At 38.8% G+C, this 23100-nt stretch overlaps 5 protein-coding genes and 1 long non-coding RNA gene across 13 annotated transcripts in view; 3 read left to right on the top strand and 3 right to left on the bottom strand.

The window, feature by feature from the left end:
* Nucleotides 1–1858: 1858 nt before the first annotated feature.
* LOC139110570 (probable dimethyladenosine transferase) lies at nucleotides 1859–4377 on the top strand. The gene is made up of 5 exons (XM_070670404.1): nucleotides 1859–2089; nucleotides 2195–2561; nucleotides 2817–3162; nucleotides 3285–3391; nucleotides 3594–4377. The coding sequence occupies exons 1-5, from the start codon at nucleotides 2029–2031 to the stop codon at nucleotides 3634–3636; spliced, it is 924 nt and encodes a 307-aa protein (XP_070526505.1). The 5' UTR covers nucleotides 1859–2028; the 3' UTR covers nucleotides 3637–4377.
* Nucleotides 4378–5432: 1055 nt separating this feature from the next.
* On the bottom strand, nucleotides 5433–6376 carry LOC139110524 (serine/arginine-rich splicing factor 4-like). Its single transcript, XM_070670358.1, has 2 exons — nucleotides 6336–6376; nucleotides 5433–6249 (listed from the first exon to the last, which is right to left on the bottom strand). The coding sequence occupies exons 1-2, from the start codon at nucleotides 6374–6376 to the stop codon at nucleotides 5433–5435; spliced, it is 858 nt and encodes a 285-aa protein (XP_070526459.1).
* Nucleotides 6377–6779: 403 nt separating this feature from the next.
* On the top strand, nucleotides 6780–8157 carry LOC139110571 (uncharacterized). Its single transcript, XR_011547013.1, has 4 exons — nucleotides 6780–7058; nucleotides 7216–7411; nucleotides 7569–7765; nucleotides 7920–8157. It is a non-coding gene; the product is annotated as an uncharacterized lncRNA (long non-coding RNA).
* Nucleotides 8158–8682: 525 nt separating this feature from the next.
* Nucleotides 8683–13212, bottom strand: LOC139110763 (actin-binding Rho-activating protein). 2 transcript variants are annotated; one of them, XM_070670790.1, is made up of 4 exons: nucleotides 12716–13212; nucleotides 9645–9775; nucleotides 9227–9476; nucleotides 8683–9133 (listed from the first exon to the last, which is right to left on the bottom strand). In XM_070670790.1, exons 1-4 carry the CDS (start codon nucleotides 12743–12745, stop codon nucleotides 9020–9022), a joined length of 525 nt encoding a protein of 174 aa, XP_070526891.1. In that variant the 5' UTR covers nucleotides 12746–13212; the 3' UTR covers nucleotides 8683–9019. The 2 variants fall into 2 exon arrangements, with proteins under 2 accessions (XP_070526891.1, XP_070526893.1); XM_070670792.1 differs by lacking the exon at nucleotides 12716–13212 and adding an exon at nucleotides 10456–12705.
* Nucleotides 13213–13569: 357 nt separating this feature from the next.
* Ef-1a-f1 (translation elongation factor eEF-1 alpha chain) lies at nucleotides 13570–18747 on the top strand. 5 transcript variants are annotated; one of them, XM_070670765.1, is made up of 4 exons: nucleotides 13570–13928; nucleotides 16052–16894; nucleotides 17088–17581; nucleotides 17718–18747. In XM_070670765.1, the coding sequence occupies exons 2-4, from the start codon at nucleotides 16072–16074 to the stop codon at nucleotides 17784–17786; spliced, it is 1386 nt and encodes a 461-aa protein (XP_070526866.1). In that variant the 5' UTR covers nucleotides 13570–13928; nucleotides 16052–16071; the 3' UTR covers nucleotides 17787–18747. The 5 variants fall into 5 exon arrangements, with proteins under 5 accessions (XP_070526866.1, XP_070526867.1, XP_070526868.1 ...); XM_070670766.1 differs by lacking the exon at nucleotides 13570–13928 and adding an exon at nucleotides 13952–14442; XM_070670767.1 differs by lacking the exon at nucleotides 13570–13928 and adding an exon at nucleotides 14449–14756.
* A 221-nt stretch (nucleotides 18748–18968) lies between these two features.
* Cwo (hairy/enhancer-of-split related with YRPW motif protein 1) overlaps nucleotides 18969–23100 on the bottom strand; it is a 37842-nt gene continuing 33710 nt past the window's right edge. For 2 of the 3 annotated variants that reach the window (XM_070670769.1, XM_070670771.1), the window contains 3 exons: nucleotides 21803–21986; nucleotides 21282–21518; nucleotides 18969–21209 (listed from right to left, as the gene is read on the bottom strand). In XM_070670769.1, the coding sequence (XP_070526870.1) occupies nucleotides 20590–21209; nucleotides 21282–21518; nucleotides 21803–21986 (1041 nt within the window). In that variant the 3' untranslated portion in view covers nucleotides 18969–20589. The remainder of the gene's footprint in view (nucleotides 21210–21281; nucleotides 21519–21802; nucleotides 21987–23100) is intronic. The other variant, XM_070670770.1, reaches the window with a different exon arrangement.

Here is a 23100-nt window from a genome sequence, read left to right as displayed (position 1 = left end):
AAATTGAAAGCAGCATGAGTAGCATATAATGCATATAATATAGCATTTTAGGCAGCATATACTATTGTAACCGTGGTAACTGCAGCCTAGCGCCGCGTAGCGAATAGGCTTCACTTTTTAGACACGATAGTTTTTGAGTGTTATAGGGTTGCTAAAAACGTATTCTAGCTTTGTTATTCGCGAGATATTTGTCTTTTTCTAATTGACAATGCCATCTACTCAAAGACGTCGCAACTAATTTTTGCACATAATTCTTGACATCTTTACCACGAAAATCAATATGGCATGTGCTGACCCTTTCACATTGTACTAAATCGTAGTTTCCTCTATTCTTTTTTATGAGGCTACCAATCATAATTTCAAACACGTCATTCTCTTCCTTGATGTTCAGAGAAGTGCGCTCTGGTCTTAGTTTGCGCGTCTAAGCGATATAACTTATGTAGTAAGTAAATGTTTCGTAGGTGAACACATAAAAACAAGTTTTTTTGCATTTTTGATATCAAACTGACCAAAGCGCAATTCGTTAGAGTGCGTACTATAATCCTGAAGAAGGATTTTTTATTCTGTTTAACCAATTCGAACAATAGTGGAAACTACGATTGTGTGGTAAAACAGGAAGGTTTAACTTCCCCTTAAAGCTCATATCACTGAGTTTGATATTATCTACAATTTTGTTTGCAGAAATATAATCATACAATTCATTTAAAATTCTGCCTTTACCTACTTTTTTACATATTTTGATATCGGTACTAAAAGATTTAATTAAAGATTGAGAAAGACTGAGTGACCAATAAGGAGTGTATAATATTATTATTACTATTACTTGAGATTATCATAAGAATAAAAGGACCTTTGTCTTGAGCCATATATTTGAATATAAGTTTAGGATTCAACACAGAGGATGAAATTGTGGGGCTATTATTATCATTCAAGTCTTGAGCATGCCTTTTATTTGTATTGGCAGCAGGCAAATTACGAAGTTTCTGCTGTTTCAAGGCTGTCGAAGAGTCACGAGATCGCTTTTTGTTAGAAGTAGAAAGGATTTGTTTGCCATACCTTAATAAATATGCGTCACTGTTATCTGTATGCATATGAGCATCTTTTTGTGTGAATGCGTTATTTGTAATTTCTGTGATAAAAGATGATGAGTTTTCTTAAGAAACTTCTAAGTCATTTTTAATGAACAAACTTTCACCGGGAATGTTATTAATATTAATGTTATCACAGAACTTGTTAAAACTGTCAAGAGGAAAGTCTTGATTAGTATCTGCATTGTAGGATATGTTGGGAGAGGAAATGTGAACAGGACTGGACTTGTTCGAATCTGCCCTCCCTCCCCCCTCGTCTTCTGGATTAGTGAGGTTATTCATTATAAATTCGGCCAAAGGCCGAGAAATTAGTTTAAAATCAGCAAGCTTAGATAAAGTGTTAACAAAACAGTTAATAAGCAAAAGGAGAGTAAATTAAACACAGAAAAAAGCTTTAAATAACGAAAGTAATAGACACCAAAACGCGAGCACATGTAACTCGATCAACTGTCATTACTCGAATTCATGAAGATCAACTAAATTGAATGAAATATTGACTGGATGACAAAGCAAAAATAAAAGGGAAGCTCTGGCTTTATGTAGAACCTAATTTTATTTAATGATTTTAAAAGAAAGTAGAGTAAAATAAGTAAAATTATTTTCCTTGAGTCGTTTTATGAATATTGGATTTAATACTGTGTTCCTATTGGTGGATAACAATCGCGAAATATTTCATGCTTGTTTTTTGCGTTATTTGTTAGTTTTTATACATCATTTTATTTTGCCCGTTAATTTATAACCGTTTAATGCAATATAATAAGTATTTTTATAAAATTCTATTCCTCGAGTTGTTTCATGAATGTCGGAATTTATACTGTGTTTCTATTGGTGGATAACAGTCGCGAGAAGAAGTAGTAGTAACAAGTAGAAAACCACGTTTTTACAGAAATTATTAGAGTTATAATATTTTACATATTTTGTGTAATTATTAACAAACACAATGCCGAAAATACGTACACAAGTTAAAAGTTCTCGTGTCTACACGGAAATAGCAAAGCAAGGTGCATTAATAATATTCTATGTGTTTCTAAATTAACACAAAATGTAGCAAGTATTTTGTATCATGGGGTAGGTTATTACAAAAAATATGTTTTCTTTTGTTTTAGGAATTTTATTTAATAAAGATAAAGGTCAGCATATACTGAAAAATCCTTTAATTATTCAAAGTATGCTTGAAAAAGCTGCACTCCGACCAACCGATGTCATTCTAGAGATTGGGCCTGGTACAGGCAACATGACTGTAAAAATGCTCGAGAAGGCAAAAAAAGTAATAGCATGTGAAATTGACCCGAGAATGATAGCAGAATTACAAAAACGAGTTCAAGGAACTGCATATCAATCGAAATTACAAATAGTCTTTGGAGATGTATTAAAATCAGATTTACCTTTTTTTGACTTATGTATTGCAAACATTCCATACCAGATATCTTCACCACTGGTATTTAAGTTACTTTCACATAGGCCACTTTTCAGGTAATTGTTTATTGGCAAATGTATTCTGACAAAAATTTTCAAAGATGTTGCATCGATAAAAAATAAACTTTAAAGCCCAGTTTACTTTTTCCATTATAAAGTTATAGTAAAAATTTACTTTTAAAGTGATGATTTTATTTTAAAAGTAATATGTAACAAATTATGTATTATTGGGAAGTAAATTATGACAACTTGAAAAATTTAAATGAAAGAAATAAAAGTACATTTATTAATTTATTAATTTTTTTTTTATAGATGTGCTGTGCTTATGTTTCAAAGAGAATTTGCAGAACGCTTAGTGGCTAAACCAGGTGATAAATTATACTGTCGCTTAAGCATTAATACTCAGTTATTGGCACGAGTAGATATGTTGATGAAAGTTGGAAAGAATAATTTTAGACCACCACCAAAAGTAGAGTCGAATGTAGTAAGAATTGAGCCAAGAAATCCACCACCACCAATCAACTACCAAGAATGGGATAGTCTGACACGAATTGCTTTTGTAAGAAAAAATAAAACATTATCAGCAGCTTTCAAGCAAACCACAATTGTTGCCATGTTAGAGAAAAATTATGGAATTCACTGTAGTTTGAACAATAAGGTAAGTTTAATATGTTATAGAAAAGACAGCTGCGAAACTTATGAAATTAAATATAAAAGTACCTACTTGTTTGTATTAAAATAGCATGCATTGATTATATATTAATTATCACACATTTACAGATTGTACCAGATAATTTTGATATAAAGCAATTGATAAACCTTGTACTAGAAAAAGCAGATGCTAAAAATAAACGAGCTAGAACTATGGACATTGATGATTTTATTAGGTAGAAATAAATTTATATACAAGTTTATGTTTATTGTATATAATTTCAGTAATTTTATTATCTAAAATTTAAATATAACTATTTGTATTTTATTTATATATTTATTTATATTATATTTATATATATTTAATTATATTTCATAATCATAGTTACTTTATAAGCCATAAAGCATGAAAATTAATAAAAATGCATTATTTTTCAGCCTTTTACATGCATTTAATGCAGAGGGTGTGCATTTTACGTAAATTTGTATATTAAAAAGAATATACATTATTTATATTTATAAACTAAGATTTTTTTTAATAATATGTAAATAAATATTTTTTGTAAAAAAAATAAATTGATATACTTTTTAATTATTTGCTTTAAAATTGTAATTATTCTTATTATAAATATATGTGTGTGTGTATGTGTGTGTGATAAAAGACAATTGTTACGTCATTAAAGTTTTATTCACTGAGTAATATTTCAAAAAAAGTTCTAAAAGTAACTTTATAAAATTTTTATTACAGTATGACTTAAAATTATATGTATTAGCAAATATATATCGATTTGCAATGTGAAACACAAAATCCAAAGGATGTACGTTTGTAACGATTTGTTTTCATTTTTCTATCCCGTAAAATATTGATTTATAAATAAAAGCTAATTTATATACGATAGATAATATGTACGAATGATTTAATTATTTTGTATTCTTATGATTTTACGATCGTAATATTTTTACTATATATATTTCTATTATTTTTAATACCTATTTTTTTATATTGATGCATTTGTTATTTATAATTCGTACATTATAACCATCTTGTACACTTATTAATATTTATATGTATAATACAAATTTGCAATAATCTTTACGCACATCGATCATTTTATTTTATTGTAGTCTCACATCTTTTAAGTTATTTCTTTAAATACATTAAAATTACACCTTAATTCATTTATAAAGAAAATACTTCGTTAATAAAACTTTTCATCATTATGTAAGTAACGTATATGTAAGATATTCTTTTAAAAAGAAAATTTAGGAATTATAATTAAAAAATGTTTTTATAAAAATAAAATTATTCTAATATTATACATATAAAAAATCATTGTCACATCAAAAAAAAATTATAAACATATTTGATTTAATAATGGGTAAATATATCCATCAATTTATATGTATGTATGTATGTATGTGTGCGCGCAATCGCGTAAGTGTACAAATTTTTAATAAATCAATTTGAAACATATACATATTTATAATCTTTGGATGTTTTTATGGGCCATTACGATATTGCAATAAAATATACATAAAATGTTTTTTAATTATCAACATAATTAATAATATTATACTTTGCATATACATACACGTGCGCGTGTTTCATATGCATGTACAACATAATATTAATTGTGTTAATAATTAATGCACATTGCCGTGCGCATTACATTTCTATCAAAAGGTAGCATGAAAATATAAAACAATCTTTGATATTGCAAATACATAGTAACAATTTTTGCAGTTGTAACAAGACAATGTTATTTATGAAATATTATAATATGCAAATATAAACTTATTTTAATATATACATATCTTGTTATGAGAATAAGATGTTACTTAATTTTATATTAAAAAAAGAAAGAAGAAAGTGGGATGGAGAAATAGAAAAAGAGAGAAAATCTTTAATTAGAAAGAATAATCTTAATTAAACTTATCATTTTTAAACAAAATATAGTAAGTATACCAAAAAGAGGATCTAACCTTGTTGAACTTGGCTTGAACTTGACATACGTTGAAGCCAAGGTTATATTGCGTTTTTTTTTTTCTTCTTTTTCTCCCAGTATATTTAAAATATTGCTAAAATTATATAATAAATTTATGAATCTTAAAACTATCTTAGTATCGTGATGAAGAGCGATATGTTTACAAATAAAATCATACAATTTACAAATGGAAATTTACTCGATGCTGTACCTCTTGTGAAAAATTTAATGTCTTATTTTCTTAAAGCAAATTTGTTTCTGTGATGTTAACTAATATAAATCGCATTCGATATTATCCCGAAGTCGAAGAAGATTGAAGGCGTCGCCTTTTTTCTTTTGGTCTGGACTTTTTTTCGCTTTCAGATTTTCTATACTTAGATTTTTTACGTGATTTATGTTTCTCTTTACAGTCAGAACCGTTACGATCGGAATGTTTTATCAGATACATGTCATTCTTTGATGATCTAGACATCGTTAGAATTGTACCCGCATTGGATTGCGACAAATTAAATATTCTACTGCTGGATCTGTGACGCTCTTTATCCTTGTGTTTTTCTTTGCGCTTTGATTTTTTCCAATGCGAATAAGATTTATTAGAATAATTACTACATTGACTGCTAGACCTCAAACGATCTTCTTCCGAATCCGAAGAGTAATATATTCTTTTTTTTAATTTAGATTTATATTCATTTCTCGACATATCTTTATTTAGTGAGGCACTGTCATCTCGACTTTCAAATTCATTCGTGTTTCGAGATTCCCGTTGCTTACAGTTCGACCTTTTATCTCGTTCGGAAGCATCAGAAGATACACTGTTACTTCTCGATCTAGATTGTCTATTTTCGCTGCACTTTGCATCTTTGTTCTTAGAATTTAACTTCTCCAAATTCAATGTTTTCTCTTTACTTCTCGTTGTTTTTCCGCTTTTTGCTGCACGAATGTTTGCGCTAGAGAGACAATTCTTTTTCGATTTATATTCTCTGCAACGATTCTTAGTTTTTGTCTTACTATCGATCTCTGTACTACTGTCACTACAGGACGAATCATCGTCAGAATAACTTTCTTCTTTTTTAACCAGTTTTATTCGTCCTACGCCTTTAGCTTGTACCCTATATTTTGTTTTTTTAAATCGTTTTTCGTAATTTTTCTTCAGTGAGCTTTCAGATGAGCTGGAATATTCGCTCGAACTAGATACTTTCCTTTTCTTACCCAATTTATTCCGATTTTCTGTTCCATATGATCTTCTATGTTTTTGCGCGATTATCTTTTTCCCTGATTTCTTTGACTTTCGTCGTTTTTATTTAATGTATTACAGTGTTCTTATTACAATTTAATATTTCTCCTAACTGTAAATAAATTTATATTTTAGATTTTGGTGATTGGTGTTCTGCGAGGGTCACAGATGTTTCACTGCACTTCTACAGCTTGTGAAAATAGTTCTGCATATTCCTCGAGTGCCCCGTTGGATTTTTTATCAAATTTGAACCTCCCTTTTTCTGCCCAAAAAGTTCCAAGGCTCTACATCAATGGGAACTATTTTTTATAAGTGTTTTAAAAGTGACAGGTATGTGTTTGAGGTTAAAAGTAGAGTTACTCTTGAATAAATTATTTTCAGGCTTATAAGTTAAATTTCTAACTTAAAATCGTTTTTATTTAATGTATTACAGTGTTCTTATTACAATTTAATATTTCTCCTAACTGTAAATAAATTTATATTTTAGTTTTTTGGTGATTGGTGTTCTGCGAGGGTCACAGATGTTTCACTGCACTTCTACAGCTTGTTAAAATAGTTCTGCGTATTCCTCGAGTGCCCCGTTGGATTTTTTATCAAATTTGAACCTCCCTTTTGCTGCCCAAAAAGTTCCAAGGCTCTACATGGACGGGAACTATTTTTTATAAGACTTTTAAAAAGTGACAGGTATGTGTTTGAGGTTAAAAATGGAAATATTGTTAATTAAATTATTTTCAGGCTTTCAAGTTGAATTTTTAAGTTAATTTTAGTTTTGTTGATTGTAGTAGAGTGTTTTAATAACAATTTAATATTATTTCTAACTGTAAATAAATTTATATTTTAGTTGTCTGGTGATTTGAGTGCAGCGAGGGTCGCAGAAGTTTCACTGCACTTCTACAGCTTGTGAAAATAGTTCTGCGTATTCCTCGAGTGTTTCTTTGGATTTTTTATCAAATTTGAACCTCCCTCTTGCTGCCCAAAAAGTTCCAAGGCTCTACATGGACGGGAACTATTTTTTATAAGTGTTTTAAAAGTGACAGGTACGTGTTATAGGTTAAGAGTAGAGTGACTCTTGAATAAATTATTTTCAGGCATTCAAGTTCAATTTTTAACTTTTATTCTGTTTTATTCAATGTAGTAGAGTGTTTTAATTACAATTTAATATTTCTCCTAAGTGTAAATGAATTTATATTTCAGTTTTCTGGTGACTGGAGAGTTGTGAGGGTCAGAAAAGTTTTCCTGTGCTTCAGAACTTTGTGAAAAATGTTCTGCAGCATTGACGACGGTCCCGTTGGATTTTTTATATAATTTGAAGCTTCTTCTAGCTCCACAAACAGTGCCAAGCGTGTACATTATCAGAAACTATTTTTTATAAGACTTATAAAAAGTGACAGGTATGTGTTACAGGTTATAGGTACAGTTACTTAAAATAAATAATTTTGAGAGTTTTAAGTTTAAATTTTTGATTTTAATTCGGCTTTATTAAGTGTAGGAGAGTGTCCACTTTACATTTTAATAAGTTTTTTAACTCTGAATTATATATTTCAGTTATTTTGAGATTGGAGTATTTGGAGGGCCGCCGAATTTTTACTATTATTCTATACCTGGTGAAGGGGAGTTCTGCTGTTTTCTCGAGGGACCTGTTGGCTTTTCATTATAATTGTTCTCTTCTACTTATGCTCTACAAAGTCTCAAACTTGTAAGTCAACGGAAAATATTATTAATTTAACTTGTAAGAAGTGACATGTATGTTATATAAATTAAAATAAAAATCTTTTAAAGTTAATGATTGTGAATGTTCTAAGTTAATTTTTAGTCTCTAATTCGATTTTATTAAAGCTAGTAGAGTGCCCACGTTTTATTTTAATAATTATTTTAATTTTAAAATACATCGAGAGAGGTTAGAAAGATCGATGAATTTGCGACGGAAGCGCCGGGATTGTTTGGTAAGCGGAATTTATCGGAACTACCAAAATCGATGATGACATATATATATATCAGCATCGATTTTTGTAGTTCCGAAAAATTCCGCCTACCAAATGCTTTCGGCGTTACCGTCGCAAATACATCGATCTTTCTAAAATTTAATAAATTATCATCGTCGCCGCAAAATCCTGAAATTGACGGATTTGTGATTCGATACTTTTAATTTCTGTCATTTAAATAAATTCATTGATTAACTTATTGATTTCCTTTGATTGTAATTTATAATTGAATATTAATCATTTAATTGTTAATATATTTATTAATATCAAGAGAAATATTTGAATAATGAATGATTTTGTGCTGTGAGAGAAAGAACTTAAAATCATTAATATTATAATTTTTGCCCAAGTGTGTATTTAAATTATTTTTACAAAAGTATTGAAAGCCGAGAGGTACTGAATTACCACGTAAGATATATGTACATCCATAATTCGTTACCGAAAATTATTAAAACAGTTTTCTTTTAGAAAAAATAAATAATAAATAGCGAGCGCTTTGTAGTATCTAGTAGAATACAAATTATACATTATAATCAGTTTCGCGATGTATAAACGAATAAATACAATACAAGCCAGGTAACTGGAGACCTCAATTGTGATAATCATGAATGTCGTTGATTAATTATTTACAATTTACATTAACAGCAGCAGTAATAATTCGCATTAACTGTTCACTGCGTCGTGTTCGTGTTGGATCTTTACGAGTCGTTGATTATACTCCTTACGAATTTCTTCAATGGGCTTGACCAAAAATATCGGCACGTCATCGTCTCTTCTCTGAGGAAAAAAAAGAAATAAATAAAAATAAAATATTACATGAAATAACGGTATTCTTTGCTGACGTTAAAAATTGTATTTATATGGAATTACTTGGAAAAGACATTCGCCTTCGAATTCTAAATACTTTTGTTTTCTCGCTCTCAACAGCAGGCCTACACATTTGTCGCTAATATTGGTATAAATGTTGAAAATATCGCCGAACGTGATGCCGATTACGTCAGGTTGATCTCGACAAGGTGTGCCTTCTATAGCAATTATTTCGCAAAGCTCCAAGATCTCCTTCAAGACGTGAGCGTTCGCTTTGCGACCGCGCAATTCTGACAAGGAGCCTGCTTCTGGCCTGAAAGAAAAAGAAGAAGGAAAAAAAAACAAGTTAGTGATAACAAATTGATTGCTAAATTATACATATACGTACGTAAAACAATTATAAGTTTGTTAAAAATGTCAAGATTTCAAGACTTTTTATATAAAATTTACATCCTGACAACTGAAAAATTTTTATTTATACCTGCCGTACTCCTCTTTGGAAAATGTCGGCTTTTTGGCGTTTAAACCAGATGTGAATGGATTTTTGCTCTGCTTATCTTTATGGTTGTCGGCGTATTGATTGAACATAGCAACCTTGGCCCCCAAGGATTCCTTTAAAAAAACAAGAGCAAATTAATTCGTTATTCATGAATTATATAGCATGATAGAGGGATCAAAATATTTCACTTGGCGTAATGCAACTTTTGCTTGCAAAATTTATTTTCAAATTTAATATTTAAAAAATCAATAAAGAAAGAAAAAGAAAAGGTAAAGTATTTTAATATTTTGGAAAGTTTTAGATTTTAAACTTGAACGAAAATTGCACGGAGCGAGTTACTCGGTACCTAATAAGACAGGAATTTTTGAACATTTGCCAAAGTGAACCTAAGGATTGACCCTGACCATAAACGACGTCTCAATGGCATCTTGACAAATTTTCACAGTAATATGTGCAGTCACATTTACTCGTGTACTTACACAGATTCACGTTTCAAGAAGTTAAAACTAAATTTCTATTTAAGAAATTAAGTAAAAAAAAAAAAAAATTAATTAATCTGTCTGACTTTGTCAAATAGAAAAGTTTTAAAATAAAAATTGGTGTCTTAAATGTTGATAAAAGGAAGAATTTTTGTAATAAAAAAAAGAAAAGAATATTTTTATAATTAAGTGTATTTAAATTGAAGTTTTCCTTTAAGAAGAAAATTTAGTTTAAAATTATTTTTAGAAGATCGTGGTTAATTTGTTTGCCAATTGCGTAATTTCAACTGATCTTTTCAGCGTGCAATACTTACATACATTGCCGAAGACATAATGCGATCGCTTCGACGGTCACAAAAGAAGAATAAAAGAATACTTGATGCGTGATAAATGGAGGTGGTATTTAATCCAAGTAACAGAAATGATCTCGGTCGCTTAAACTCTCACTTCCGGTACCAAGCTCGCTCGACCCTGCCGACGCAAATATGACGGCGTCGCGACGCCGCGCGTCTCTTTTTATAAGAAACCGACGGTATCCCGAGGGCTCCCACCCTACCGCGATATTTCGGCGCTGTCCGAAATATTTGCCATGTTTCCAAGCCGATTCCCAGACTCTTGATTGGTTGCCAGACGGCCTTCTGCTCCGGAAATGATAATTTATCAATCACGACGAATGCGGATTCATTCACGGTACCGTTTCACCTTCTCGAAAGTCTGCCTCCGCAAACGGAACAGATCTTATCCCGTTTGTTTACCGGACATTTATTAAATCGGATCATATATATTCGGGGAAAAAAAAGTTCGGTATACATTAACACTCCTAGGAATGTCACCCTCGGTTCCGCTTAAAAAAAAAAAACCATTTATGCAATATTACTCGAAATTTTCACGAAAACTTGAAAGACAAGAATTCAGATCCATCTCGCGTAAATATTCATTTCTCGAGAAATGCCGTGCAAACATCGCAGCGATGAGTATCTGTAAAAGGAGCTGCAAGAAGCTGACGCTTGTGACGTCGCATCTTGAGCACTTCTGAAACACGCTCTGGAATTAGATCTGTTTTTCTCTGCTCTGCTCGTTGACGACGAGCGCGTACGTCACGGTGTGCATGCCATTGAAGTTGCAATAATACAAGTTGAAGAATGCGGATACGCACACGCAAGAAATGAGCTTCTCGCAAATGCACCCTGCAATCCTAGGAACGGCGATTCAATTAAATTCACTCAAATATCCAAGACTTGAAAAGCCCGGGGTTTAAACTTAATTAGAAATTAATTTAATTTTACAAGACGATCGTGTCCCGGTAAAGGTAAAGTTGATCTCGCGCGTTTAGCGCAAAGCCTTTCGCACGTGGACCAACGTGAATGCACGCGCCATTGACCGATGTCAACGACAAGTGGGCGTTAAATAAAACGTCGGTATTGAAATCTTTTCTCCGCCGTGATCTTGAGGTAGGTACTTGGCACTCGAGTAGGTTCTCGTATTAGTCATACCCGTAGTAGCATTCATACGGGCGACTTACATTTTTGCAATCGTACACTCCCACCTTTATTCTAGATTTTAAAATAATTCCGAACAATCTCCCTTCGGAATTATTAGTCTACCAAAAGCTCAAGTTCTGAGAAGCCTCTCCTCTCGTTATATCTCTCAACGTTTGCAAGTCTCGGAGAGAGTCTTCGTCGCGTGTAGGTAGGTGTATGCACCAAGACCTCATCATGATAATTTAATGATAAGCGCAAAAATAACTTTATTATGTATATAAGACTCGCAAGTCGGTACGGTACACAAAGGATTAAAGAAAGTGGGTTAGCTTAACGAGATGATCGATCTGGGTAAAATAGAACGTGCCGCACGCTCGAATAGAGGACGAATAAGAAAGAGTATTTGCGACTGGTTACCGCATTAATTGTCAAGTACCTACGTTTTTATACCGTTCCGTTTCGGAATTTCGCGCTCTCCCCGCCAAGTAGCGACCGCGCATCAACAAACAAACTATTTGGTGGAATAACATTATTTGGAGGAACTTGATCACGTCGCGATATAATACGCGGAAATCGCGGCATTAATTTCTTTTTTTTTTTCCAAGTTATTTCTGACCGACGATAGTTATTTTCAGCCGCGTTCGTCACGCCGCTTTTAAAAATCTATTTCACGGACATCGCTCGGTTACAAAATTACTCGCAATTAAAAAGAAACGGAACAATTGAGCCGTATTTTTCATTTTCCTAAATAAATCCAAGCAACGAAATAGAAAGAAATAGAAATGCTTTATACTTTCAACAGTTTGTTATAATTATTATAATATGATTGGGGCGCTTGTCGATAATAGAAAACTTGAAGTTAAACAAGGGAAAATTAAGACGGATCCATTGCTGCGATCATTATAGCAAATAAGAGCAACGTGTAAGAGCGAATTTTTTTTAATTAAAAAAAAATACGAGTAAGAAATTAAATGACGAATGATCTGACAAAAGTTGTATTTTTAAATGATTAGACAAAAAAGTAATTGTAATAAAAAGTTGAAGCTTCGGTCAAGTCTGACGTAAAACCTATTGAGACGACTTTGCCACTGACCTCCTCCGAATCGCTACAGCACTCCTCCATCTTCGATATGCAGAATGCCAATATTAGTCGAAATTACGGTTGCATAATCCGGTTAACTGCAAATCCTGTGAAATCACATTACTACGCACGCGAATGTAATTTTCCTCGCGAGTCTTTGGAGGCAGCACTGAGACCTCCGGTCAACGAGGACGGAGCTTTCGAAATGACTTGGTTCGGTTCTATTTACGATCACGTCGAGCACGTGGGGCGCGCCCGACATCTTCCCCGAGAATTCAAACTACAAGTTCTCTACTCGAACGACCGTAAACTGTACTCGCAAGCTTAATAAATAAAAAGCAAAATTAGTTTTAGGTCTCCACGGCCGTTTAACACGCATTGCGACAACTTGCCTAATTAATTGCCTAATTATTTTAACGTGCTTGAAGAACGTTAAACTGTATCCGCGCGAGGAAGCGAAGAAGTGATAAGTGCAAAACGATTTTTATGCGCAACAGGCAGAATCGACGCTTTCTATCGGTAACATACCTATTAAAAAGGGTGAGCTGCGAGTTATTAAAAAAATATGTGGAACCCTGTGAGAACGATTCTTAGACTCTTGTACCGTCCACGCGACCCTTCGCACACGCCGCATCAGACGACAGAAAAATACGCGAGCGGAAGATCAATAAAGCCGTCAGGGACGGGCGGGAAATGTGTTGCCGATATGGCCCTTATCGGAATCAGCTCTCACTCAATTGCAGCCGTCAGGCAGCGAGGTTTCTTCTTCTTCTTCTTCTTCGTAGAATAAAGGTGGAAATAAGCCGTGGGCTTTGCCCGGCGAAGAGTGACGCTGCTGTCGCGGCGCGAACGCCCGCGTGTCGAAGCGGCCGGCGCTCGCTCACCGCGACGACGTCTCGTTCTTTTGTCCTCGACGAAGAGGAAAATAGACGCTCCGATCCAAACGAGGAGGGTCGCAAGTTTGTACGGGCGCAAGCGCGGCTGCTTCAGATGGCACAGCGGTCGTTTGTTCAACCCCTTCGCACTCCTCAAGTTCCTTCTCCTTTCCACCAGGTCGGAACGAAGCTCTCCCGTCCTTGTCCTCCGCGTCTCGGCTTCCCTCTCCCGGTTCACCCTCTTTTTCTCGCACCGCGCTTTCTCGAGCTTGCGCGCGTGGCGAGACGGGCGGCAGGGCGCTCCGCGGTGATTTTCGGAGCGAAGAATCCGTCGGCGTCAAATACTCCGGGTAAGTAAAATCGGCCTGCGTCGCGCGAACCGAGATTGTCGCCGGAAACGGTGCGAGAACGTATTCCGACCCGTGGCGAGAGCGAGATTTCGTTTGGTCTTTCGTGCGCGTGCAAGCTCGCGGCGTGTGCCGGCTTTGCTCACCAGCCAGTCAGCCAGTCAGCCAGCCAGCCAGCCAGCCAGCCAGCCAGCCAGCCAGGAGGAGTATCGATTCGAGCCGGCGCGCCGTGCTTCTCTCTATCGGGGCGAAGCCACCCTCGACTCGTCGTCCGCGAGTCGCCGTTCTCCATGCCGGGGGTGATCGTCGTCGTCGTCGTCGTCGCGCGGAACTAGGGCTTTCTCCCGTGTTAGCCGGAAGCTCGACAGTTCCGGAAAAGCCGCTTGCCGACCAAACGTTCTCTGGGGTGCATTCCCCGGGAGTTCTCCCGGCGGGGGGTTGTTTTTTCCTCTTGGTGCAGAACGCGGGAGGGGGGGCGTCGTTGCGATCGATTGATCGGGCCGGCAATTATCGATCGGTAAGTGGTACCAAAGCTCGATTCGACCTTCCGCGGCTTTTAACCTCCTCTTGATTGCGCGATGTGTCGTAATCGCTCTTCGCTTATCTCGCGTTGGATCAGGATCGCGCGTTTTTTTCCTTAAAACGCGCCGAGCCGCGGTTACTACGAGCGACAAAGGGCGGCGAAGGGTAGCGTCGCGGTCATTTCGGACGAGGATTCCGGATGGTGACATCGCAGAGATAACGTTTCGAAGCGAGTAATTTCCACTGAGAAATGGCCGCCTTCGTGGGGCTGTGACTATTATTAGAAAAAGCAGGCCGGGACGCTGAGACGTGAGTTACACACGAGCAAATTGAGGATTCGTACATCTAATCGCCTTAATATTCCGCGATCTAGCGGACGCTGATTTATTTCAATATCAATCTGCCTTTTTTTCTTTGGGGGGGAGGTATGCTTTAATCAGAAATAGAAATTAAATTAATTTTTTTAAGTACCTTATTCTATTAGATTAAAAAGTTTCCCAAAATATATTTTATTTATATTAAATTTCAGAAATTTGTTGGAGAAATAAAAATGGAATTGATTTTTTTAACGTCTCTTCTTCGAGGGAAATTAATTTCTCGCATTAATTTCCGAATATCGGTTTGATATTCGTCCGCTTAATTTAGCTTTTAACGTTCCTCGTTCAGGCGAAAGAAGCACGCAAATTTGTAATACATCCCGTGCACCGCACCCCACGTAGAATCGAGATTGTCAGGACAGCGGGGGTGTACCCTCTATTGATCTAAAAGGCGGAATCGCGGTACGGGAATTACTCGAGTCGCGCCGTGCGATCCGATTTCGAGTTCATTGGAATGCGGTCGGCCACTTTAATCAGGATCGCCCCCCTCCTTGGATTCGTGTAATCGAACCGAAATTGTTTTTCCGCGGCGGATTACGATCGCTTCTCGACGAGAGGGTGGCGAAAGAGGGAAAAGATCCGAGAGTAACCGCGCATGCTCGATCCGATACCACTCATATTTATACACGTACATCAAGCGCGAGAGGAGGACAGGGTGAAGGGAGAGAAAGAGTGAGTTCACGAGCCCTGCGTAGGTCTCTCCTTGAAACGAATCAATACCCTTTGTAGCTCGCGAGAGGTCCTCCTCCGTCGTCGCACGTTAATATTTATCGTCTCTTTAATATCCGATCAACGTCCCACGCGGGAAGCAGCAGCTCTCACGTTTTATTTTAAAACGGCACATAAAAATTTATACCGTTAATTGCAGCCGGTCTCGATTGTTATTTTCGCTCTAGAAAATTAATAAACTGCGTACCGTTTCTTCAATTTTTTTTTTTTTTTTTTTTTTTTTTAAGTTAGATTTATTTCAATGTAACCTAATTGCATTAGCAAAACGCTATTTTAAAACGAGATTCTTAAGACAGCTTTAGAACATTCTATAGTTGAATCGTGCGTGGAGATTTAACACCGATATAATGTACGACCGATTTAGTAGATCAAGTATATAGGCAAATATCGTCTCGTGCAGGAGAACGCATGCATTAAATCATATTTAATACATTCGGCCAGGTATAACTTAATATACGGCACGCTCGCTCATAAATTCCCAATAACGTGTGCCGGCAGGTGTTTAAAGCCTCGGCATCATGGGTAAGGAGAAGATCCATATAAACATCGTCGTGATCGGCCACGTAGACTCCGGCAAGTCCACGACGACTGGCCACCTGATCTACAAATGCGGGGGGATCGACAAGCGGACGATCGAAAAGTTTGAGAAGGAAGCGCAGGAAATGGGCAAGGGCTCCTTCAAGTACGCCTGGGTCCTCGACAAGCTCAAGGCGGAGCGCGAGCGCGGCATCACCATCGACATCGCCCTGTGGAAGTTCGAGACGGCCAAATACTACGTCACCATCATCGACGCCCCCGGTCACCGTGACTTTATCAAGAACATGATTACCGGCACGAGTCAGGCTGACTGCGCGGTGCTGATCGTTGCCGCCGGGATCGGCGAGTTCGAGGCCGGCATCTCGAAGAACGGGCAGACCCGCGAGCACGCTTTGCTCGCCTTCACGTTGGGCGTGAAGCAATTGATCGTCGGCGTCAACAAGATGGACATGACCGACCCGCCGTACTCGGAGACGCGTTTCGAGGAGATTAAGAAGGAAGTGTCGTCCTACATCAAGAAGATCGGCTACAACACCGCCTCGGTCGCCTTCGTGCCGATCTCTGGCTGGCACGGCGACAACATGCTCGAGCCGTCCCCAAAGACACCCTGGTACAAGGGCTGGAAAGTGGAGCGCAAGGACGGGAACGCCGACGGCAAGACGCTCATCGAGGCCCTTGACGCTATCCTGCCGCCCTCCAGGCCCACCGACAAAGCCCTACGACTACCGCTGCAGGATGTCTACAAGATCGGCGGCATTGGAACGGTGCCTGTTGGCCGCGTCGAGACTGGCATTCTCAAACCAGGTGAGACTATCTAACAAAATAACAAAATTTTTCCAATAAAATTATATCAACTTTAACTCGATCACTCTCGAATACAGTTACGTCCGACAAATCATACGTTGATACTACTTCCACTTGCTCTAAACAACGGTACAAACGGGTTCGAGTAGACTCTGATAAATGATACTAATTTTTTTTTTTTTTTTTTTTTAAGGTATGCTGGTGACCTTTGCGCCGGCGGCTCTCACCACCGAGGTAAAGTCCGTGGAGATGCACCACGAAGCGTTGACGGAGGCTTTGCCAGGCGATAACGTCGGCTTCAACGTGAAAAACATCTCGGTAAAGGAACTGAGACGCGGCTACGTAGCCGGGGACTCGAAGAATCAGCCACCACGTGGAGCCGCCGATTTCACCGCTCAAGTGATCGTCCTGAATCACCCGGGACAGATCAGCAATGGCTACACGCCGGTGCTCGACTGTCACACCGCCCACATCGCCTGCAAGTTCGCTGAGATCAAGGAGAAGTGCGATCGCCGTACCGGAAAAACCACCGAGGAAAATCCTAAGAGCATAAAAAGCGGCGACGCCGCGATCGTGATGCTGCAGCCGACTAAGCCGATGTGCGTCGAGGCCTTTCAAGAGTTCCCGCCTCTGGGCCGCTTCGCGGTCCGCGACATGCGGCAGACCGTCGCCGTGGGTGTAATCAAGGTATTGAGATACTTTTCTGCCGATCCGATGAATGAAATTTGACTTTTATTATTATTATTTAAAAAAAAATAAAAAAATAAAAAAAATAAAAAAAAATTGTGAAATGAATATTTAATGTAAAAATGATTTTTCGCAGAGCGTCACTTTCAAAGACACCCAGGGCAAGGTAACAAAGGCCGCGGAGAAAGCCCAGAAGAAAAAGTAACCATCAAGCTTCCTCGGAAGCTCGCGATCCGTCGACAAGCGCCCTGCGAATGCAGACGTCCCCGCGGCGCAGCGGGGTCCCGCCGTCAGGATGCAGAGTGCCGCTGCAGTGGTCGCCCCATTCGACTCGTCCTCGTCGACTAATACCAAAAATCATAAGATGTTGTGCTTACCCCCGTTACATTATCCGGTAGTGTTAAACCCGCGCATCTATCCGAACCTGCACATTCAGTTCACCCACGCCCCGCGCACGCCTCACATATGCTAGGGGGAGCGTTACTCCGCGTCTTACCGCGTTTATCAATTAATTACTCGATATTGACGATATGTGTCCGGTATTTACCAGGTACTCAGTTCCCTTGGACTGTGTAGTTAGGTTTTTCAATTGATATGTAACACCGAGCAACGGCAACAGTCGCGGAGACAGCCGCGCGCGCTCGTAATGCTGTTGTTCCCCGCTTGCGCGAGAGGAGGACGCGAGGCAGCCGGCACCTCGTCTTTATCTCCCGTCGGCGACGTCGAGGCGAAAGCCGCCGACTCGCGCACCCCAGCAAGACTCTTCTCGATTCTTTTTCATTAAGGTTTCATTAAGGCTGATTTGTTCCGAGACTTGGTTGCCTCGCTCTCTGTGCGATTAGTTTTATTATACTTATAAGATATTTATCTACCTAGTTATATTTATATATATATATATATATATATATATATATATATATATATATAAATATATAGGGATCATTAGACTATGCTCCCTCTCTTATCGTCGGCAAAAGCCGCCGGCTGCCTCCCCTCTCGAGAATGGAGAACAATTGTCTCCTTAAAGAGGACGAGACATCCGTCGCGAGTCGCTCGGGATGATCTCGGCGCTGTCCCTCCCGCTGACCATAGACGCGTTCTATGACATTGTTTTAACCCTTAGCCAGTATTACGTTGATGTAATAAAAACAAAATCTTTAATTGCATTCCCAGCAATCTCTTTACTCTCTCCCTGATTATTGCGCGTCTACGACGAAAAAACGATTCCCGCCGGTCTATTTGCGATTGCACGGCTAAAGAATCGCGAGAGGCACTGTTATATTTCCTTACCGATATCTTGATTTAAATGTGACTGCAAGCAAAAGGATCGCGGAGGCAGGCGCGTGACGTAAAACAGACCCTTGGCGCAAAAGAATCCGGGCAGGTCTCTAAGGTAAATATAATTTATTCCGCAATAAATTCTTCTTCGCTCACTGTTAACGTTACAGCTAAACGTCACAGCTGTGGTATGTACAAATATATTTAATTTGCAGTGATCTTACAAGTTTTTTTTTTTTTTTTTTTTTTTTAAATGTAATGCAGGTCTTGGTCAGTCTTTAATTGCTGAGGCCCACTTTTGCCGGGGCGACGAGCAGACTCAATCCTCTCGTAATCGAACGCGACACAAATTTGTATTTGCAGGGGAAAAAAAGAAAAGGAAAAAGGCTAAACGAAAATGCGAAACACACCTTCGCACATAATGAGGAAATCACATAAGTGGAATTCATAAATCGATATACATACATACATACGTTCACACACACACACACACACACCCCACACATACGCATGTGTGCGTATACATGCAGGCACTTTTATTCCAACTAAAACTAACGTCGCGAATACGGAAAACTATCGGTTCGCACGGACCAGTCCGTCAGAATCCCGAAGCAAAGTCATCGCTCTTGAGTAAAAAGATCCATTCTGTTAGGTTGAGAACGTTTATCTATTGTCATGCGTTTGCTGCGTTAACCTAACAGAAGTGAATTTTTTCTAGCCCGTAGAATACACCTCATTACCGTCGACGTATGTCTACGACCCCTCAATCCTTTTCATATTACGTCCAATGATCTTGTCATAAAATAAGCGAGAAATGAAGTTGTTTCTAGATACCTGATTTGTCTTGAGACACAACGTGCTCTTCCGCTGAATGCTCCGCTCGATATGGTCAAATACATTTTTACATTAACGATATCCGACATCCGTAATCTCCATAGATATTTATACTGATTTTTGGCTCAGGGAACATAGTGGCGCGGAAAAAGGTTCATTGAGTAAGTGGAAAATAAGCGTCGAGAGAGGAAAAGACAGACGGAATAGAAACGAGAACGAGATGAGATGTAGATCCAGTAGGGAAAAGGAAGAAAACGAGGTGTCCGAATTATACAGATTAACAACGAAGAAAGACACACCGAAGCCAGAGCAGTTTCCTATTCTTAATTACTCTATCTATGTACAACTCTTAACACTCTCTCTCTCTCTCAAACTTGGTAAATGCTAGAGCGACCCACAGCCTCAGTAAATGTACAAACATCTTCGACTTCGGCATCTCCACGCAATGTACACCCGGAAAAGTAGCCTATACGCGATGCAACGTTTAATTATTACCACAAATATACTTAAACGTATGAATAATAACGAACAAGCTTTATAACGTGATTAGAATTTATGTTACAAAATTAACGACTATTTATGCTAATAAATTGTATCGTATATAGACTACTTTAGCTCGTCTACTGCATATTGCAGGTAATAAAGTGAAAAGACCACAAGCTGTTTTCGAGGTTTGCGAGTCACGACCTCGCGATTTCGACTCCGTCGCGACAACTGACGGATTTTGTTTTTTAAATGCGCAGGATTTTTTTTAACAACAATTAGGGCATTGATTTTAAAGACCCCCGACGACAATATGAGATAAATGAATCAGAGTATACCTTTCCTTGATCATTCGATCTGATCGTTATCAGATGGTAAACTTTTCCTTTCGACTGTTGCTGCCGTTTTATTCCTTACGTCGTCTGTTGCTGGGAAGTGGGACTATGTTGCTGCGACCACGCTGGCGGCGACGAGTGATTAAAGTTGACGGATATCGTGACCGGGTGTAAAACGGTGTCGGGTCCAGTGTCCGGAATAAAGCTGAGATGAGGTCTAATCAGAGATGCTTCGACCGTCAACGGAACGTAGAAGGATCCGGCGTCGTGGAGAGCGAAGATGGGCACCCCGTGAGGCGACGAGGACGGCGGCTTGTCCAGCCCAGCGCCGTTTGACACAGGCGGCGAACACGACTTTACCCTTTCCGCCGAGAACCTTTGCTTGATCGAGCTTTTAAACTTGTAATTGGTCGGCCGGTCCCGGCAGGAGACAGCAGCACCGGATCCAGGCGGGGTGCTGTGCGAGTGAGTGCTGTGATTGCTGTCGTCACTTACGATCGTCGGCGGAGGCACGATCGCCGGTCGCAGCAGCGGGCGTTCCGGGTCACCGAACGAACTTACACCCGAGCTAGAGCCGTGATCCGAGTGCCCACCGTTCGGCTGGCATATCGTCGGGATACTCGTGTGCGAATAGCCTCCACCGTTCATCGTGCCGTTCATCACGGGCAGCTCTGGATGTGGGAAGCCTAATCGATCACCTAAAACAAAGTCGAGTTACTCTTATCGTAAAATGTTGATTACATCATTTTAATCTTTAGAGAATTACGTACTGGTGGCAACGATTTTGTCGCAGTGCTGCTGCAGGTGATTGATGAGCTGTACGCAGAGGGTGTCCCTCGCGAAAAAACCCTCGACTTCGATGAGAAAATGCATCGTCTCGCTCAGACACTCCTGAAACCCGAGCTTATAGTGCTCCGCCGCGGTGGTGGTTACCGTCGAATGAGACACGCTATCCACGCTATCTTCGGGGTGCGTGTGCACCGGAGTCACGGGCGAATGCTTGGTATCTGAAATAAAAAAAAAACGTTAGTTTTAATAATCGATACTGCCAGAAGATAGCCTGCAATTCACTTTCGAGAAGCATCGCCGTGGCAAACTCGATATTTATTTCCTATCCGTAAACGAAGGGAAACGTTGACCGCTGCCAACTCGCGGAAATGCGGCGGAAATGCGGCGCGATGCCCACGATACAAATATATTCCCGGTCCCGAAATTATTTTACTTGGGAGAATATTATTTGAGAAAATATTTGGAAGAATCGCGAGAGGTTCGATTAAACGGTCGAGCCCACCTTGCCGAAGGCCTTGAAGATGCTTCATGTGTCGAATCGCCATCTCGATGATTTCCGTTTTCTCGACTCTGCCGCGGCCCTTCTTCAAGTATTCCGCCGGTATCAATCTGCTGAGATCGGCCAGGCAGTTGTTCATACGATCTCTCCTACGCTTCTCGATGATCCTGTGTGACATCGGATCTTGCTACAAGAAAAAAAAAAAAAAAAAAAAAAAAACCTTTTAATGAAACTTACGAATACTTGGAATATTTTTTTGTAATTCATTAATTGACGCATTATTATTTTGTGCTTATACGATCAATTCGGTTCACCGGACGCGTTTTATTCCCAATCGCTTATTATTCATTATTTTGCTTAATTAAAATGAAAGCCACTTTTAAGTGGCGATTTTCACGAATAGTTAAAGCAACGTTTAAAGGAAATGCATTTGGCCGTCTTTGGCGAGCTCCTCCTCGTGATTATTCGGGGATAATAAAAATTATCTTAAAATAACGGCGTTTGCCGAAATAAACGGGAGAGAGAGATCGTAATTGCAGTATCACGTGCGAATTAAAACAAGTTATCGTCTTTAAAAGTCACGTCGCCGCTGGAAGAGCGTAATTATCTGTACGTGCCGCGTGTCACGATCTTGAGGCACGTATCATGGTTTAGTTAGGTAACCACTCGATTCGCCGAAATGTTGGTCTATCGCGCTAATATGCGGAAAGATAACCGTCGATCGGTGGTTACGCGGCGGCATGATGCAACGGGCAAATCTTGGCGCGACGAAACTGTCCCCCTAATAAACTTGATTAATTCCCGAGCTGGTCAAACGAATCAAAATGCTAAATGTTACGAGCGAATAAGCGGCATGCTGAAAAAACCTTTCAAGAGCGCGGCCGAGCATTTTGCAATAATGTGCAATTTACTTGACGTCTCGATCTCGCGCGCCCGGGTTTTCTATTTTGAGACCGACGACGTTCTATCATGGAATCTCTCTCTCAAAGTTTTCATTTTATTTTATTCTTTTTAAATTATTAATCTACGTCGCGCCGAGTCGGCCGGACCTTACGTAACTGAATACCCGCTCGAATCTGTACACGGCGACAAACAACATGCCTCTAGATAATCACAGTTTGCCCTCTTGACGATAATCGGGCCGCACTTGGAACGCTCTCTTCTTGTTGCGGAGGAGCTCGGGTTCAAAACAAATTTTTACGCGCGATTCGCGCCGCAATTACGTGCAACATATCGAGCGCAACATAACAAGCGGCGACGATGAGATTTTGCGCTCAATTCCCAACGACGACGTAACGCTG

The sequence above is a fragment of the Cardiocondyla obscurior genome, linkage group LG21, assembly GCF_019399895.1.
Source record: "Cardiocondyla obscurior isolate alpha-2009 linkage group LG21, Cobs3.1, whole genome shotgun sequence".
NCBI classification, from domain to species: Eukaryota; Metazoa; Arthropoda; class Insecta; order Hymenoptera; family Formicidae; genus Cardiocondyla; species Cardiocondyla obscurior.
This window is presented reverse-complemented; position numbering and strand designations above follow the sequence as displayed.